The sequence below is a fragment of the Adiantum capillus-veneris genome, chromosome 7 (genome assembly GCF_014529385.1).
Source record: "Adiantum capillus-veneris isolate H3 chromosome 7, ASM1452938v2, whole genome shotgun sequence".
Lineage (NCBI taxonomy): Eukaryota > Viridiplantae > Streptophyta > Polypodiopsida > Polypodiales > Pteridaceae > Adiantum > Adiantum capillus-veneris.
Window position 1 is genome coordinate 161873906 of NC_140937.1, and position 16335 is coordinate 161890240.

At 42.3% G+C, this 16335-nt stretch overlaps 1 protein-coding gene across 7 annotated transcripts in view; it reads right to left on the reverse strand.

Annotated features, from left to right (window-relative positions):
- LOC147454958 (putative serine/threonine protein kinase IREH1) overlaps positions 1-16335 on the reverse strand; it is a 162025-nt gene that overhangs the window by 83284 nt on the left and 62406 nt on the right. For 6 of the 7 annotated variants that reach the window (XM_086516801.1, XM_086516799.1, XM_086516803.1 and 3 more), the window contains exons 2-5: positions 7061-7140; positions 6787-6978; positions 5312-6664; positions 43-215 (exon numbers count right to left, since the gene is read on the reverse strand). In XM_086516801.1, coding sequence (XP_086372927.1) covers positions 43-215; positions 5312-6664; positions 6787-6978; positions 7061-7140 — 1798 coding nt within the window. The remainder of the gene's footprint in view (positions 1-42; positions 216-5311; positions 6665-6786; positions 6979-7060; positions 7141-16335) is intronic. The other variant, XM_086516800.1, reaches the window with a different exon arrangement.

Sequence of the window (16335 nt, forward strand, 5' to 3'; positions counted from 1 at the left end):
GAAGAAGACAAAGCATGACAGAATCAACACATGAACTGGTACCTTAGAAGTTTTTCAATGCGTTTGCCAAATGTGTCAACGGTAAGATCCGGAATCTTGTTGCGTGCTAGAAAATCATGCAACTCCTCTAGGCATGCTCCAAGAGTGTCTAGGACTCCCTCCTCAGAGTAGCTTTTACTTGCTATCTCCCTTGCAATGGCTGCAAGCTCGTAGATCTACAAAGATGCAAACATGCATTTATTCATCAATAAAACAGGTAACAGCTCTTCGTCTTAAATGCTCTTTCTAATGTCCATAGAACCTCCACCATAGTCACCAAGTGGAAACATGAAGCACTTGAGCAAACAAAGTAATCCAAAATGTCTTGATTCTTAGTAATAGCTATACATAAATATTTTTAATCATCATAAAAGTATCGCAAACAATACAAATAAACCATGCAGACAACACTTCGTGTTTCCGACTAGCATAGTCAAACAAAAGCCCATTTTGTGAGCGCTCAAGAGAAAATGAACTCGAGAAACAATTAGAACACTTTATGAATAAACTGCATCACTCGATTTCTAAAATGTAAATGGCATTTGAAAGAAATTCGAGCGCTTCAAATCTGGAGAATTCTGAAAGAAATTAGACCATTGAATCCTAGCATGTACTGGAAATTTGAGATAGCTTAAAACATTAAATTTTAAGCAAAAACCGCTTTAATGCTTATGTACATTACAATGGGCTCTTCATCAACCTCGCAAAACCAAGGTGATGGTATTCAATACTACAACGCAGTGGGTCAGGAGATTAGCACCTATTTTTACATATGGATAGGAGATAGTGGAGTATGTAAACTCTTATACATATCTTTATGTTGTATTTAGTGGACCTACTTTCTCTATTAGAGGTGCTGCAAAGGCGAGATTGACGAGGGGATATGTTACATTTGGAGGACTAGAGAGGATATGTTCGCAAGTGTAGTTTCAAGAGCCACGCACTAAGTTGTGGTTATTTGACACATCGGTCACTTCCACTATGCTTTACGGAGTGCAGATATGGGGGCCTAGCCTGGATCATCACGGTAGTCAGGGCGCACATATGAGAATGGAGATCCATGGAGAGACCACTTGTATTTATGATCTCCAGGCTGATGCCGGTAAAAGCCTCAAACCACATGAGATTATCAGAGCTGAGATCAGCGCACCACCAATTGTAGTGGAGGCTCTTGCTAGATCAGTTTCTTTCATTCATAACACATGGGAGCTACCACGCAACAGATATGCACGACTAGTGTTTGAGTCATCGCAACAACTGGCCAGTGAGGGTGATACTTCATGTTGGTTTGCACAGATATCATCTTGGTTTTAGCTACATGGATTTAGTATGGACAGGTTGCCCCCTTTTTAGTGTTCCTTAGATGTCCGTAACATGAGTTGGGGACGAGGATGGCTTTTTATTGAGACCATCTTCTCCGGACGATAGATGATGGGTTTATCTCACGCCCCAAGTATATGGACACCCACCTATCTCATGGCATTAGATGTGTTATTAATCAGCTACGCACCTCATCTCACCAGATAGAGATTGGCCAATACAGAGGTATACCCCCTAAGGAGAGATTACGCCAAGTTTGCCAGAGAGAGCAAGAGACAGAGGAGCACTATACCTGCCAATGCACCGGATACTAAGAGATCCTCGGGCGTTTTCATTGTTATTCGAGAGGGCTTTGGCCCCTTATCCCACACCATGGATTACTATGATCAGAGGTGCCTAGGTCTCTTCTTGCTAGTACAAAGCCAAATCACGGAGACTACGGAGCATTAGTGAGCGACATCGAGTCAGTTTGGCCTTTTGAAGATGTTATTGTAACATATCATTACATTTCATTTCATTTCTAGAGGCCATCTTGGCTTGAGCTACATGGATTAATTGTGGATAGGCTACCACTTTTTTTATTTTCCTTCATGGTTTACTTCAAATTAATAAGATCGTTAGTCTTCTTCACCACCTCACCCATCCATCTCTGGTAGCTTCCATCTTTCCCTCAAGGATCTTGATATTGCCTTTGTGAGCTCCTCCTTGATGGCTTCTTAAGTGTTGTTGGCCTCTACTATCTTTCGTCCTCTCATAGAGGCCCATCTTGTAAAGATGCCATCTCCACCTCGAGGATGTGTAACAGAAAAGGAGGGAGGATTTCTTATAGAAGGGAGGTGATGTCCCTTATAGCTTTTAGCATGCCAACTGCAATTTCTAGATGTCTCTGCATACCCTATGGAGAGTCTCAAATACGGACAATATCCCCTGCAGTCTCAATATAGTCAGCAATCTCATCAAAATACAATCCAGACAAAGTCGGAGAAAGTGGACGTCCTTGCTTCACCCCAATCGTAAAGTGAACAGGATTTGAAAGCCCCTCTATTGTCCGTACTCTCCCTATAACTGTCTCATACAATGCCACGATACCCCATACAAGCTCCTGTGGAGCTTCTAAGTCATGTAGTCGTTGTATCAACCTGGCTTTTGGGACTGTGTCAAAGGCTTTGCGGAAATCCACAAAGCTACAACAAATCTTTCTCCCATGTGCTCTACCCTCCTCAATGACCGCTCTAAGTGTGAACATATGATCAAGTGTCGAGAATCCCCTCATGAATGTAGGCTGCCCTCAAGCTCGTACACCCTCTCTCTCTGACCATCTCCTCAACTCATGCTCAAGTATAGATGCATATAGCTTGGCCAATGAATGGACAATCATGATAGTGCGATAGCTAGTTGGCACGGTTGGAACTCCAGATATGAGTAGTGATATAATCGTAATGTACTCCAAGTCTAAGGAAGCCCCTCACACATGGCCCTGTTGAACATGAAGGCCAACAAACGATCAATATCATCCCTAGCATGTATAAAATGCTTTGTCACTATACTATCATGATCCTGTGCTTTCCCTGAGTGCAATTTGTCAATGGATCACCTCACCAACTTTGTTATGAAGAAAGTAGAAGTGGCAGGATACGGCTCCAACGGGTCTCGCAATGGTAATTGCTATGCTATTATGTATAGAGAGGATGCATATTGTGTCCATGTCTCTATAGAAATAATGACTAGAGAGGGTGAGGGCTCTCTAAAGAGTCGCCAACCCTCCCTAGAGTCCTCGCTCAAGAGTATCTAATAATTATCTCTCTCAAGCTGAGATAAGAAAGCTCTTTTCTTTCGCAGTATAAGGCGGCGAAAGAGTATACGCGGCTGCCTATGTGTGATCTCTCCCAAAGCCACCTCTCTATGTAGTCGAGCTCTTGTCTCTCGACACTCATCATCATACCAACTATTTTGAGGCGTGCTCCCAAACCGTGGTCTCCCATTGGGCTGAGAGTGGGGAAAAATTGTGACTGTTGCAGTGTGTATCGTCTCTGTCAAGAGCCTTGACAAGGGTCTATGGGGGACTCTCCCCTGCTAGAAGACTATACAGCTCTTCTACAATACACTCCATCTATCTCTCTACAGAAGTGGTATCTCGGATGGCGATGTGCTACATAATGAAAGCCACCAATAATGTAAGTAAAATCTACTATAAAAGATATTTGAGCATGATCTACAGCCACTCAAAGAGGTTTGGGCGAGACTGTTAAGTCATGAATGCATGGTAAAACATAATCCACGGTGCTAGCACCATGTCTATGAGGGAAGCAAGTGAAGCTTCCTGAATTGGAGTTTCTATCAAGGCCATTCAAAATAGCCAAGCCCTGTGTTGTGCCCATCTCAATCAGATATCTCCCATACTCTGCAAATTCTTGAACATCCTCTGAGGTCCTATAGAGCCCCATCTCTCTGAAATCTAGCTCTCTCAACATCTCCTCGAAAGTGTCAAAGAAAGATGCCCGATGACATGTTGTCCTAGCATTGAGATTCCCAAGTAGGATGACATCTCCATCCCTCGAGAACTCCCAAATATCCTCATCTGGTATCATGTATGGTGACTGCCCCTTAGCCAAAGCATAATGAGATGTGCTATGAGGGAAATAACATAAGGCAATGTCGAGATTGAGAGAGAGAGAGAGAGATGAGATGAACTGTACTATTAACGTCTGCAAAACGCCAAAATGACCTATGAGACCAAACATTACAACCAGCATATATATGGTACAACAATCCGGAACAAAAACAACTAAAACATGACCTAAAACTAGGGAGAGGGAAAGAGGCAGGTAGGGAGACAAAAAGGAGAGTCTTAACATCCAGAAAAGATACATCTAGCACACAGTACCAGCAAGATACATCCATTCAATTACTTTCCACTCCAAGCGTAATATAAATGAACGAATGAACAAGTCATCTCATACAACATGAGGTAAATAATGCATATGTATACAAACTGATAAGATATCTTATAATGGGGCATGCAATTCCACAGGTTGAGCAGCCAGCCATTCAGGGTTGTCATTGTACGGTCGTACGGTAAAGTACGATGCGGTTTTGTACGGAAAATAAGGTGTATTTCAAATGATATCATATGATTTGGATAAATACGATGTGTTTTTAACAAAAACTCTTTAAAACCATAAAAAACATCTGCAAATTACCTCACGACTTAGGACTATACTTAGGTCTAAGGTTACACACAGCCTAACGAACTTATGAAAAATTACCTAGGGAGTGGGTACAAAGACCCAAGACTCAAGGTACAGGCTACAAATTTTTGAAAAAAGACTGGACCGTAATTGTATAAGTACAGCCATACAAATGTATACCTTACGAATGTACGATATGGGCATTCATACAGCGTGCACAAACTTCATGCAGCCGTTCAAACCATGACTTCACTGTTTGGCATGATTTGCTCTGCAAGGATCTTCTTTTGTATACAAGGCATAACTGTCTAAAGAACATCTGAGCCGTAAATTCATTTTACTAATAATAGCTAGAGAGGCAGAGTGAGACACCTGGGCCCAGACAATATTCATATTCATGAATGATTTCAGTAATTCTGCAGGTGGTGAGATACATTCGTAGAAAAATGGTCTTGAGTTGTGTTTACAACATGTAAAACTTTAGAGCAAGACATGTTTTCTAAGCACTCCAAACATTTTGTCTCAAAACCTAGCCATAAGAAACCAATGGAAAAGTTTTATAAAGGCTACTTTTAGCTTTGCCGGACCCTGTTAAAGCAAATACTCTAAGCTATTTAACTGTGGCTAATTGAACATCTCAGCAGCTAGACTCACCCCACCAGACAATCATCATTCCTGAACACCCATAAACACAAGGAGGCACACGATCAAAACAGCATAATATCCTAAATTTAACATTAGAAAGCAATCAGGTTGTAAGTGACCTGGGAAGTATCTTCTTGTTCTACAAAGCTATTTCGTTCAGCCCATAACAGATCGAGCTGACTAGTTCTCGGAGTCGTCAGAGTGGAGCGAGGAGTCCCACTTCCAGCAGAAGATGATGCCATTCCTTGATCCGCTTTAAGACCTAGCAGACGCTTGAAATTAATTAAGCTAAGACCTCGCAGGTCCTCCACACTGACAGTATCACCAGCACAAACGTCATCCATTCTGCCATCCATGGCCTTTCCAGATAAATCATGAGCTTGAGGTGAAGCATTATCTGAGCCATCCATTGTGCTTAATTTAGCTGGCTTAAATCCATCTGGACTATCATCTGTCCCCATGTGATTACTTTTAGGAGTGCTTAACTCCGCTATCTTCTCCAGATAGTCTGCCAGCATTCTGAGCCTTTCATCTACAGTGACTCCTTGACAGTCACAGGCATCTGCCCAAGAACATCTTAAAGAATGAGGCTCAAGATGTGAAGTTAGAACTTCCTCTTCACAAATCCTGCATATAACTAACTCTCCTTCCTCCTTTTCTGGATCCAGCCAATGTGACCAATTGTCCTTGTGCAAATCTTTAGATGGAGATGCCCCCTGCTGTGATGCCACATCCAACAGCCTCTCATCAACTTGTTCCCATGAGCCTTGTCTTTGAGCTGCAGCATCCTCATCAAATCCCTTTATGCCTTGCTTTGCATAGTCCCTCAACTCAAAGCTTTCACAAGGAACAGATGTTTTCCGTAAGCTCACATGGCGGTGAGAGTCATATTGACAAAATTTTGGAGAGGTTGCTCGCTGATGCTTTAGTTTCACTTTCTCCAAGGACAATTTGTGCTTTTTTGTTCCCTTAAGCTTAGGTATTCCCGCATCGCTTCTTGCAGACTGCTCCAGAACCTCAGGAAGAAGCTTCTTGCTGACAGCTGTCCCCTTTGCTCTCGCAGATGGCAGCGTGCGCTCAACCGATGGAACACCCTTCAGACATTGCTGAACTTTGTGTAAACCTTCCTCTTCTGGACTCGTCTCCTTTTGAAACTGAAGAAGCCTGGTGCACCTTGTGAGTATAAAAAGCATTCGGGTGTAAAGCTGCTTCAGTAAGCCCACAGGCAGCTCCTGTCGTCGCTCATCAAGTCCGTGCACAATATTCTCACACTCTCGACGAAAATCAACTGGTGAAAGCTTAGTGCATCTCTGAGCAAGAACTAAAAGATCTTCAACGTTTTCCTTCCAGACAGGAAAAGAATCAGTGTTCCTGTCTAGTATTTCAACTAGGTCTGCTGCAAAAAACTTAAGCTCTGCATCCACTTCCTCTTTTGCAGTATTAAACCGTGCACGCAAAGCAGCCAAAATTTCCTGCCCACATACAATAATCAAACAGCTTCACAGAGTCGCGAAGAAAAATTGGTCACAGAATTTGACTGTGAAGGAAGCTGCAGACATACACTTTTTATCTCAAACAAAGTACAAGCAGATACCTCCAGATCATTGTCACTGTGAGGGCGGTGGACATCATGTGGTCGTCCTCCTCTAGGACCCAGCTCATGGGAGAAGCTTTTTATATCCTTGGGCCATTTCTTGAAAATGCGTGTCTGGTTGAGAGATGGTACGGGTTGGCTAAAAGTTGGAGACTCGCCTTCCTTTATCACATCCAACTGTTTTACAGCAACCTGTCAATCAAACTAACATATGACGTCCTCTACAAGCAGAGAACATACAGGTGCTGGTAGCTCAACTGCAAATCACATTTACCTCCATGTCAACACCTTCCTCAAACTCCTGGTTCAAGTAAGAAACCATCGTAGACGGAACCTTCTTTCCCAAAATTTGATCTAAAGCCAAAAACGATCTAATGAATAGAGAGTTAACATTGGTAGCCAATGCATGTAGTATAAGATTCCCAACATGCAATCGTGAACAGACGTGAGTAAATAAATGAAAGAGAAAATTACCAATATACCCCTGAAATTTGGGAAATTCACAAAATAACCCTGAAATTTCACAAATTCACAAAATCTACCTCATCTTTTGCCAAAAATTCCAAAAAAAGCCTTTAAATTGTTTCAAAATACCCCTTGTTATTCTGGCAAACATCTCCAAACGCTTTCCTTTTTGCAATTCCTCATAGGAAGATTAGTTTTCTCTCAACCGAAGATGATAGAACTAGAATTTTGGATGGCATTGTGGCCTCTATTTCTGAGCTCATTGTCGAAAATTATTATATCCAAGACACTTAAAGATAGACCTCTATTGTCAAAAAGACTGAATTCACTCTGTAAAATTTAGAGCGATCTATTTGAAATCAATACAAATTTTTTTTGAATAGCAGGGGTATTTTGGTAACTCTCCCTAAATGAAAACTTAGATCAATCCTGGTAGGGTCCAATTTCAACTTTTAAGGAAAGTGCACGCTATAAAGTCATCATAATCATCCACAAGACAATGTAACCATTAGCCTATCATGCTTTTTCAAAGCACAACAGTGGTCTGTGACTGAGCTGAAAAAGCTTGTAAAAGGCATGTGCACAATCAAGAGCACATTTTGTTAATAATAATGGGATAGTGGTCCCACACGTATCAGGGCACATATTTTTGGGTTGAAGGGATATGTATTGGACAAATGCGATCAACTCCCAAAAGTTGTAAAAGATGTAGTGTGGAGATTGTGTGTGGGGTATGTAAGCAAATGTAAGTGTGGAGATTGTGTGTGGGTATGTAAGCAAATGTACCTAGGCGGGAATTGATGTGGGATTGGGCAATTTTGGTGGCACCTCTACAAGTAATGATGCTACATCTGGATTGTCATTTTCTGTATGTGCACAAGCTGTCTCCTCATAAAAAGATGAAGAGCTAGTTAAGCATCTGTTATTTTAGACAATGCTTAAGAGCACCTTAAAAAGTCAACAGCTAATGAAAACTTGCCCAAAAGCGTTTCATAGTCGTCTTCTTAAATACCATGGTAGGATCCGTACGTACGTACGGATCTGTACGGTACGGTACATCCGTACCGTACGGATTCGTACTATACGGTTTGTGTGTGTGTGTGTGTGTGTGTGTGTGTGTGGGTGGGTGGTGGGGCGCAGTGCTGTGGATAATGTGTGGAAATAAACCCTATTGTGGCAGGAATTTTTTTTTTTGCCCTTCTTTAGCCTTATCCCAACACCTAGTTTTGTAGACATTTCGACACAACTTGCATTTGTAGAGCACACACGAACGTCATTGCGGTGGTGAATATAGGAGGACAAGCACGATCAAGAACTCGTATGAAAGCTTTGCCTTGGTTTATAGAATAGTGAACTAATATCCTTGGAGTGATACTTATGAATTTTTTATCAAGTACAAACCGTATTGTAGTTTTTGGCATTTTTTTAAAAAAAACTACGAATTTTACGTACCTAACAACTCTATCCATTCGGTACTACGTACAGGTCGTACCGAATACATACCGTACCTTACGTACCTTACCACCTTGTTAAATACTAACACCCAACAAACGTTTCCACGCTAGCTATGACATCAGCATATAATGCTTGGACCGCCACATCATCAGCCCAAGAATCCTGAGAGAGAGAGAGAGAGAGAGAGAGAGAGAGAGAGAGACGGGTTTTAGGGTTAGGGTTTTTGTGGCAAGGTCATAGACCAAGCTGATCATTGCGTTTGTTTGGCTATTCACAGACTCTCCCCAGAAAGGTGGTCCGTGTCAATCTCTTTCTTAGAGCCAAAATCCTCTATGCTGTGCACAAATTTCTCCTCTCTTTTATGTCTTGTATTTGCATCTGTGATCCTTTGTGTTGTATGAGAATCAGTGATATCAGGATTCTCATAATGACCGTCGAGTTTTGAACTTGATTGAGTTTTGGAGATCGCGGTCGATGGCCTAAACCTAGCAAAAAAAGAGGAAAACAAAAGCTTTCCCAACTCATTGAAAATGGCCGAGTGGCCTAAATACAAAATGGGTTGGGATTTTGAATTCTAGCCCTAAAAACTTATAGAACCTTTGCGGAGGGGCCTAAAAACCCTAAAAATAAAGCAAGACCCCCCACACACACACAAAGATTGCGTAGAACATGATGACGTGGCATGTTGTACAGACCAAACCGCAAAACGCAGAAGTTGTTGATGACGTGGCAGCATGTATGGACCAGCCCCATGGGTTCGCCACAAGCCATCTTCGCACGATACTCATGGTCACCATAAGTGCTACTGTGAGTGTGAGTAGTGAGGGCAGGTGATCACAGCTTTAATGGAAAGCTTGCCTTCTCCTCTGTTTTAGGTAGCACGATGATTCCGCTCTCGTGTACACCTCTCCCCTTTTCATTACGGAAACGTGATGCCCAACTCAAGGGCTACTCATCTATATGTACACTTGTGTGGGTTTATGCGCGATTGCCGAGGCAAGAGCTTCTTGTACAAGTATCGGATTAGTTAACTGCTAATCCCCCACAGGTAGAGGTTGATTCGGAGAGATTTCTCGTGTCCAAATCAAAGGGCAAGTAGCCCTACACGTGCGAGAACTCGAGAGCTTGCTACGGATGTGACCAGCACACGAAACGGAGCCCAAAACAGAAAATTACAGCCTGCTGTGTATTTTTGCAGGTTTTGGGTTTTGGCCATTTTTGTTGCCCAACAGTCCCAGAAGGTTCAGGGAAGTTACGGAACCGTCATATAGGTGTTCTAGTGCATTTAAAAGGCCGAAAACAGAGAACTCAGCATGCTGTAATTTCTCATCAGGTTTTGGAAAGTGCTCTAATGCGCTGGAAAAGTCACCTATCTCATGGGAATTTTGTCTATGAATCTTCCTACTGTCATCATGCTGCTGAAATTGGGCTAGAGTAGGCCATTTTCAGCCCAATCAAAGTGGGACAGCACGTAGAAGTTTACAGGTTTTCTCCAACGCTTAATTGGAATAAGGAAATTGCCAAAAGGGCGCCAACCTTTGGGGCCAACATGGTGTCACTATCTATTTGGGAGCACTCTGGCTTCCAAGTCATGGTTTGTTTGAAGTGTTAAATTCCAGTCTCAAGTTTATTCGTGAAGTTCCTTTGTGTCGTAAAGTACAGACAAAGAAAGTAAAGATCGAGTGAAGTCTACTGCCCTTTGATAGTCTACGGGTTGGTTTCAAAGCCTTAAACGCACTCTCTCTCTCTCTCTCTCTCTCTCTCTCTCTCTCTCTCTCTCTCTCTCTCTCTCTCTCTCTCTCTCTCTCTCTCTCTCTATATATATATATATATATATATATATATATATATATATATATATATATATATATATATATATATATATATATATATATATACACACACACACACACACACACAAATTCTCTCTCTAACTTAATTTAAAATAGCATAAAAAATAGCACTTTTCTTCTCTCTTTTTAGGGAAAAAGGAAAGGGGGGGGACTGTTTTTGGAGAGCTCCTGCTTTTTGGGCACCTGCTATTGTTGCACGTCCTCTGAGCCTCTAAAAGCAACTCTCCACACCATCACTTGTACACACAAAACTTGCAGATTGATACCGTGTGCTGGCATGAGCATCAACTCTTGGATTTCATCCCTCCGACTCCTTATACGAGAAGAGTTCAACTAACAAAGAGATACTTGAAGTTTGAACGGTGGAGCTGACAGAGGCAGTTTAGGGCCACCAATTGTGCATAGGGGCATCCCACTCCAACACCTTCTCTCACTCTCCCTTCACTCTCTGTTTCAGTTTAGTTATTCAAGTTGTTTGAAGTGATAAAGTGTTCCCAAGTTTTGTAGATTGTAGTTGGCTGTGTTTCTTCCATTAGATGACCCGTCGGAAGTGATTACATCAAGAACTTCATCAAACTCTTCAGCTTTTGCTTCTTTGTACCACGTTTGGCCTTGGTCTTCCTTGCTGACTTGGTCGGAGTGTGGACAACCTTCGACCGTCTGTTGTAAACCTCAACAATAGGATGATTCTTCAGGTACTTCACATTGTTCAAATCCTCGAAGTATTTGACAAGGCGCCTTACAGAGATGTCAATCGAAAGCTATCGCTTGTACTTAGATATGTCAAGATTCCCTGTTGACCTAGAGTTGTCGCTTATACTTTAATTTGTTGAGATCCCCTACTGAAGGCTTACCATGGTCCTCTCCCAATTCTTCAAGAGAAGGCTTGCCCTCGTGGAAAGCTTCGTTGATTTTCTCTCCATTTCCCCGCTACGATTCAAGCGCTCTTCATCCTCCCGCAAAACTATAGTAGGTCAAATGTTGTCCTCTCTATTGGATTCACGGTTGGAACCCATGTGTACTGCTAAAAACAGATTCGATCCTTCGTAGGAAAAGATTTGTTTGTCCAAGCGAGAAATCGATCGCAGCACACGACCAAAAAGTGCAACCAACTGAACTAAATAGAGAGAGAGAGAGAGAGAGAGAGAGAGAGAGAGAGAGAGAGAGAGAGAGAGAGAGAAGCAACAGAATCAGCTTAAAGGTGCATTGGCCCCAAAGCCTGGCGATGATCACAAAGTACAATTGTTGGTGGTGAGCTCTTCGTCAAGCTTCCATGCTGATTTGCCCTACCCCACCCCCTAGGCACACTTGAATGGGTTACACAAAGGCCCTAAACCTGGGTAATGCGCCAAGTGCTAAAAAAGTGGCCTCCAAAAGCTTCACACAAAAAGCTCTACAGAAAGCTGTCGTATGGACCTACCATGTGGCAGCCCGTAAATTGCAACACAATCTGCGCTGACAATGTCATGTCATCATTTACGTAATTTTTGGTCTTGCTTACTTTGCCCAGCCTCCTTACTTCAATGTCCAATTAATGGGTTTCAAATGAATTCCAAGCAATATTGTCAAACAATTTCTCGAGTAAAATTTGAAGCAAATGGTTCGCCTCGTTGCAAGAGCGTGAATGTCTAGCTCCATGCTCCCGAGTGTAGACAATACGAGTGTATTACCTATTGTCTACAAAAAGCATCAACATAATTTTGACCCATTCTGCAAAAACCCTAATTTGTTTATATACCTTCATAAGTTCAGAATAGTCTGAACTCACGAATTATAAGAGGGAATAAAGCACTCATAAAACTATAAAAGCAAGGGTTACACGAAAAGAAGAGAAAAACAAAAACAAACAAACAAACAAACTAAATCACTTTGTTTGCTTCGAAACAAAACTAGATAAAACAAAACATTATTAACTTAAAAATGTTTTTAGAAAAGGCATGTGTAAAATAAGTTGACGCAACTTACTTGGCTTAAAACAAGTACTCAACTTTAAGCAAAAAAAGGAGAAGACATCTTAAAAACTTAATACTAGAAATCAAACTTCGCACAACAACTTATAACGGAACACATTCTTAAGTCCTCAGGTAAGCTAAATATGAAATCGAAAAATGAATACTACTACAAACCTACGAAGAGCAAAGAACCAAACTTGACAATATGTGATCCCAACTTCACTGCTTGTCCAAACAGAAAGAATAAGATTATCACCTTTATCATGCATAGCTTGGACAACAGCTATGACATCCCTACTCACGTCGTCAGTGCCCAAGAGTAGGTGCAGGTTTATATAGAGGTCATTCATGCTTTGAACGTACTCTACAAAACCAACGAGCTGAGTTTCTATCACCCTCCGGAGGTGATGGGCATACTCAGCCATGATAAAGGCTAGCAATTGTCAAGCTATAGTGAAAATACTAGAAGCGCTAAAGATCAAAACAACAACATAAGGTGTTATTAAGTCAAACAATAAGTGGGCTTTTTAGCTCCCCACTTCTATTGAATTTACTACTGATTATCTTGAACATTCCAAAGGAAGAAACACTAAAAATAAACTTACTACGATGCAAAAATAAACGAACTTTTTTCATGATTCTTTTGAATGAGTATCCTTTTTCAACTAGTAAAGAAATAAGATGGCAAGATTGAACAACAAAAGTAGATTTACTAGAACAAAGACGAGAAAATCTAAATAGTTGAGAGCAAATGGCACCGTACTTAGCTAAAAGAGAAATGTTCGAAGAAATGTGAGGCATGCGGATGATTTTTAGATTGGCATATTCTTGTTCAAGGCGCTTATCATAGATATCTACTTCTAATCCCAAGGGAGTCTGAAAAATCTTAAGGTCTGAAAAGGCACAACAATCACTATTTGTGGTACAGTTAAGTTCACAAAATTCCTTGGGATAAATTCCTCCGCCTACAGAACTCGAATTCAAGTACATAAAATCTTGAAAAGAAGGAACGCCAGGGACAAAAAGATCATCTACAAAGCGTCTTACATTGCATAACTTGTGCAAAAATATTGGGCAAGTGTTAGCAAGGACAAGACGCTCCATAAAATCAAACTCATAAGTAAAAAGATAGAAATTAGCAAGAAAAACAGCACAATTGGTGCCCATAGGGATACCAATTGTTTGCTTGAAAAGAGAGTCGCCGATGGTTATATATAAATTGTCCAAAAGAAAATCTAACCAAGATATGATGTCAATGTCATCTACAATCCTGGTGAATCTCTTTCTTCCTTTGTCTACATCTACATTCTTATTTTTCAGGCATAAGAAGTCAAAGTTCAAGGCTGACTTCTCTCCTCTTTCTAAAAAAGGCGATTTTCTCTCTCCTCTCTCTAGAAAACGCAATTTTCTCTCTCCTCTCTCTAGGAGCGCCAACTTCTGCTTTTGGACCCCTATTCCTGCCGGGTGTCAAACCCTATAAAAGGGTAGCCAGCGTTTCAATTTGGGAGAGCCGGAAGCAGCAGAAAAGCACCAGCGCTAGGGTTTTGGAGCAGAGTATGGCGACGGAAACTGCAAGTATTCGCGTGACGACTAAGTACGGAGGTCGATTCTCCGAGCAAGAAGCGACAGGTATAAGGTGTTGATACGCTTTGAGAATTGTTGTTTTGTGTGGTTTGTTTTGCAAGAATCTCCCGTCTTACGGGAAAGTACGGCTTCATGCCTAAGGCCCTTCACGGGAAGCACGGCTTCACGCCCAAGTCCCTTACGGGAAAGCACGGCTTCGTGCCTAAGTCCCTTACGGGAAGGAACGGCCTTGTGCCCAAGCCCTTATGGGAAAGCACGACCTTTGGGTCTAAGATTACAGAACGGAGGGGTTTCCTCGGGTTCTCGTGCTTGTATAAGAATTCTCCCTGAATAAAAGAATACTCTTAACGGGGGGGGGGGGACCAGCCCATCTTCTGGTCCCCAATACTGTGTCGATCTTCTCCCTTCTCTCATGTTTTCAAAGAATTATAATTTTCAGATTTTCTAAGTACTCGTGTACGCTCCCGTTTTGTGACAGTGGTATCAGAGCTCGGACTCCTCTCTTTCTCTGCAAAGAAGGACGATTTCGGGAAGAACGGGAAGAACCATGTCGAGCCAAGGGAGAAGAGTTGAAGAGGAGCTTCAACAAGTGCAAGCTCAGCTTGCGGATTTGCAACAAATCTTACTGTTGCCAGACGTCCAAAAGCTTTTGGGCGGAATAAAGAAAACGAATGGAACTGATGCAGCCAAGCATCCAAACAACACTCTTGGCGTGAGACCACAGGAGGCAAGAGAAGAAGAACGTGCCGAGGTGCACAAAGGATCTTCAGATCGGTATGAACCGCCTACTTCAAGTAAAGGCCAGGAAAAAGTACTCTCTTTGCTAGACGAGAGCAAGGACATCTCTATCTCATCTCCATCTTACTCTCCTGATTATACTTCTACTTCTCGATCATCTCGTAAGAAGAAGGAAGCAGCTACTACTCCCACTACCCTACATTAACCTAAAGATAAGCCTCGATTTAAGAAGCAAGGTCGCAAGTCTCAACATCGCATGAGAGTCTTCAAATCAGGCGACAAGGACATCAAGTTCGAAACCTACAACGGACGAAGAGACATCTCCAAAGCACTGTCCTTCATCAGACAGTTTGAAGTCCCCTTTACCAATGGGCACTTCACAGAAAAATCCAAATTACGCCATGTGGGGATGCACCTCAAGGAAACGGCAAGTAATTGGTGGTTAGCCAAGATTCTGGAAGGTTCTCAGGCCAGAACTTGGGAGAGCTTCAAATCTGAATTTTATGAACAATTTCTTCCACCTGACTTCGAGGAGGACATACGGAAGGAATGGGACTGGCTTGCCCAGATGGAACATGAAAGAGTAACGACTTATGTGGACAAGTATTGGTCGGTTCTTCTGAAGGTCACTCCCTTCATGAAGATTGCCGACGAGGAAAAGAAAAGAAAGTTCGAAGCGGGTCTCCAACCGCAGCTTCGAAAGAGTATGAAGGTGTATCCGCATGATACTCTTCAAAGGATGATGGAATCAACAATCATTGCTGAGGATTTGCACTCAACTGGGACGCCCAGAAAGATGGAGCATAGCACTTACCGTGCAAGACAAAGAGGGGTCTACGATGACCATGGAAGCCAAGGAAGAAAACGTCCTCCATCTAGAGACGAAGATCATTCTAGGAAGCCAGAGGGCACTGGCAAGCGAACTAAGTATCTTTCTCCTACTCAACTTGAAACTTTCAAAGAGGAAGGAAGATGCTTCTACTGTGGCGAGAAAGGACATATGAAACCGGACTGCCCGCTAAAGCAGCAACGGCAAGAGCAAGCCTCTACGAGGCAAGAGAAAGCAAGGAAGGAACCCGCACCACCAAGTTTCGAACTCAATCCCAAATGTTCAAGGAAACACAGAATCTGAGAAAGGGAAGCATCAACTTCTGAAGGGCTGGGGGTCTTTGAACAACCAACGAGTACTGATTCTTTATGATCCAAGATCCACGGATAACTTCATCTCCCTGGATACTGCGGAACGATTGTGCCTCACACCGGCTCAGCTTGGCACACCGGTTACATCCGGATCGGCATTCGAGGGGTTGACAACCAATGCAACTCCCGTGCAAGGACAGCTCAATCTTCGAATTGGCGAGTACAAGGACAGCGAATCATTTTTGATGGCACCCATCGAGGGATGTGATATCATCTTGGGCATGCCATGGCACTTCCACATGACACCTATTCCCGACTATGTGGAAAAGACCCTCACTTTTGATCATGGGGGTAAGAAAATA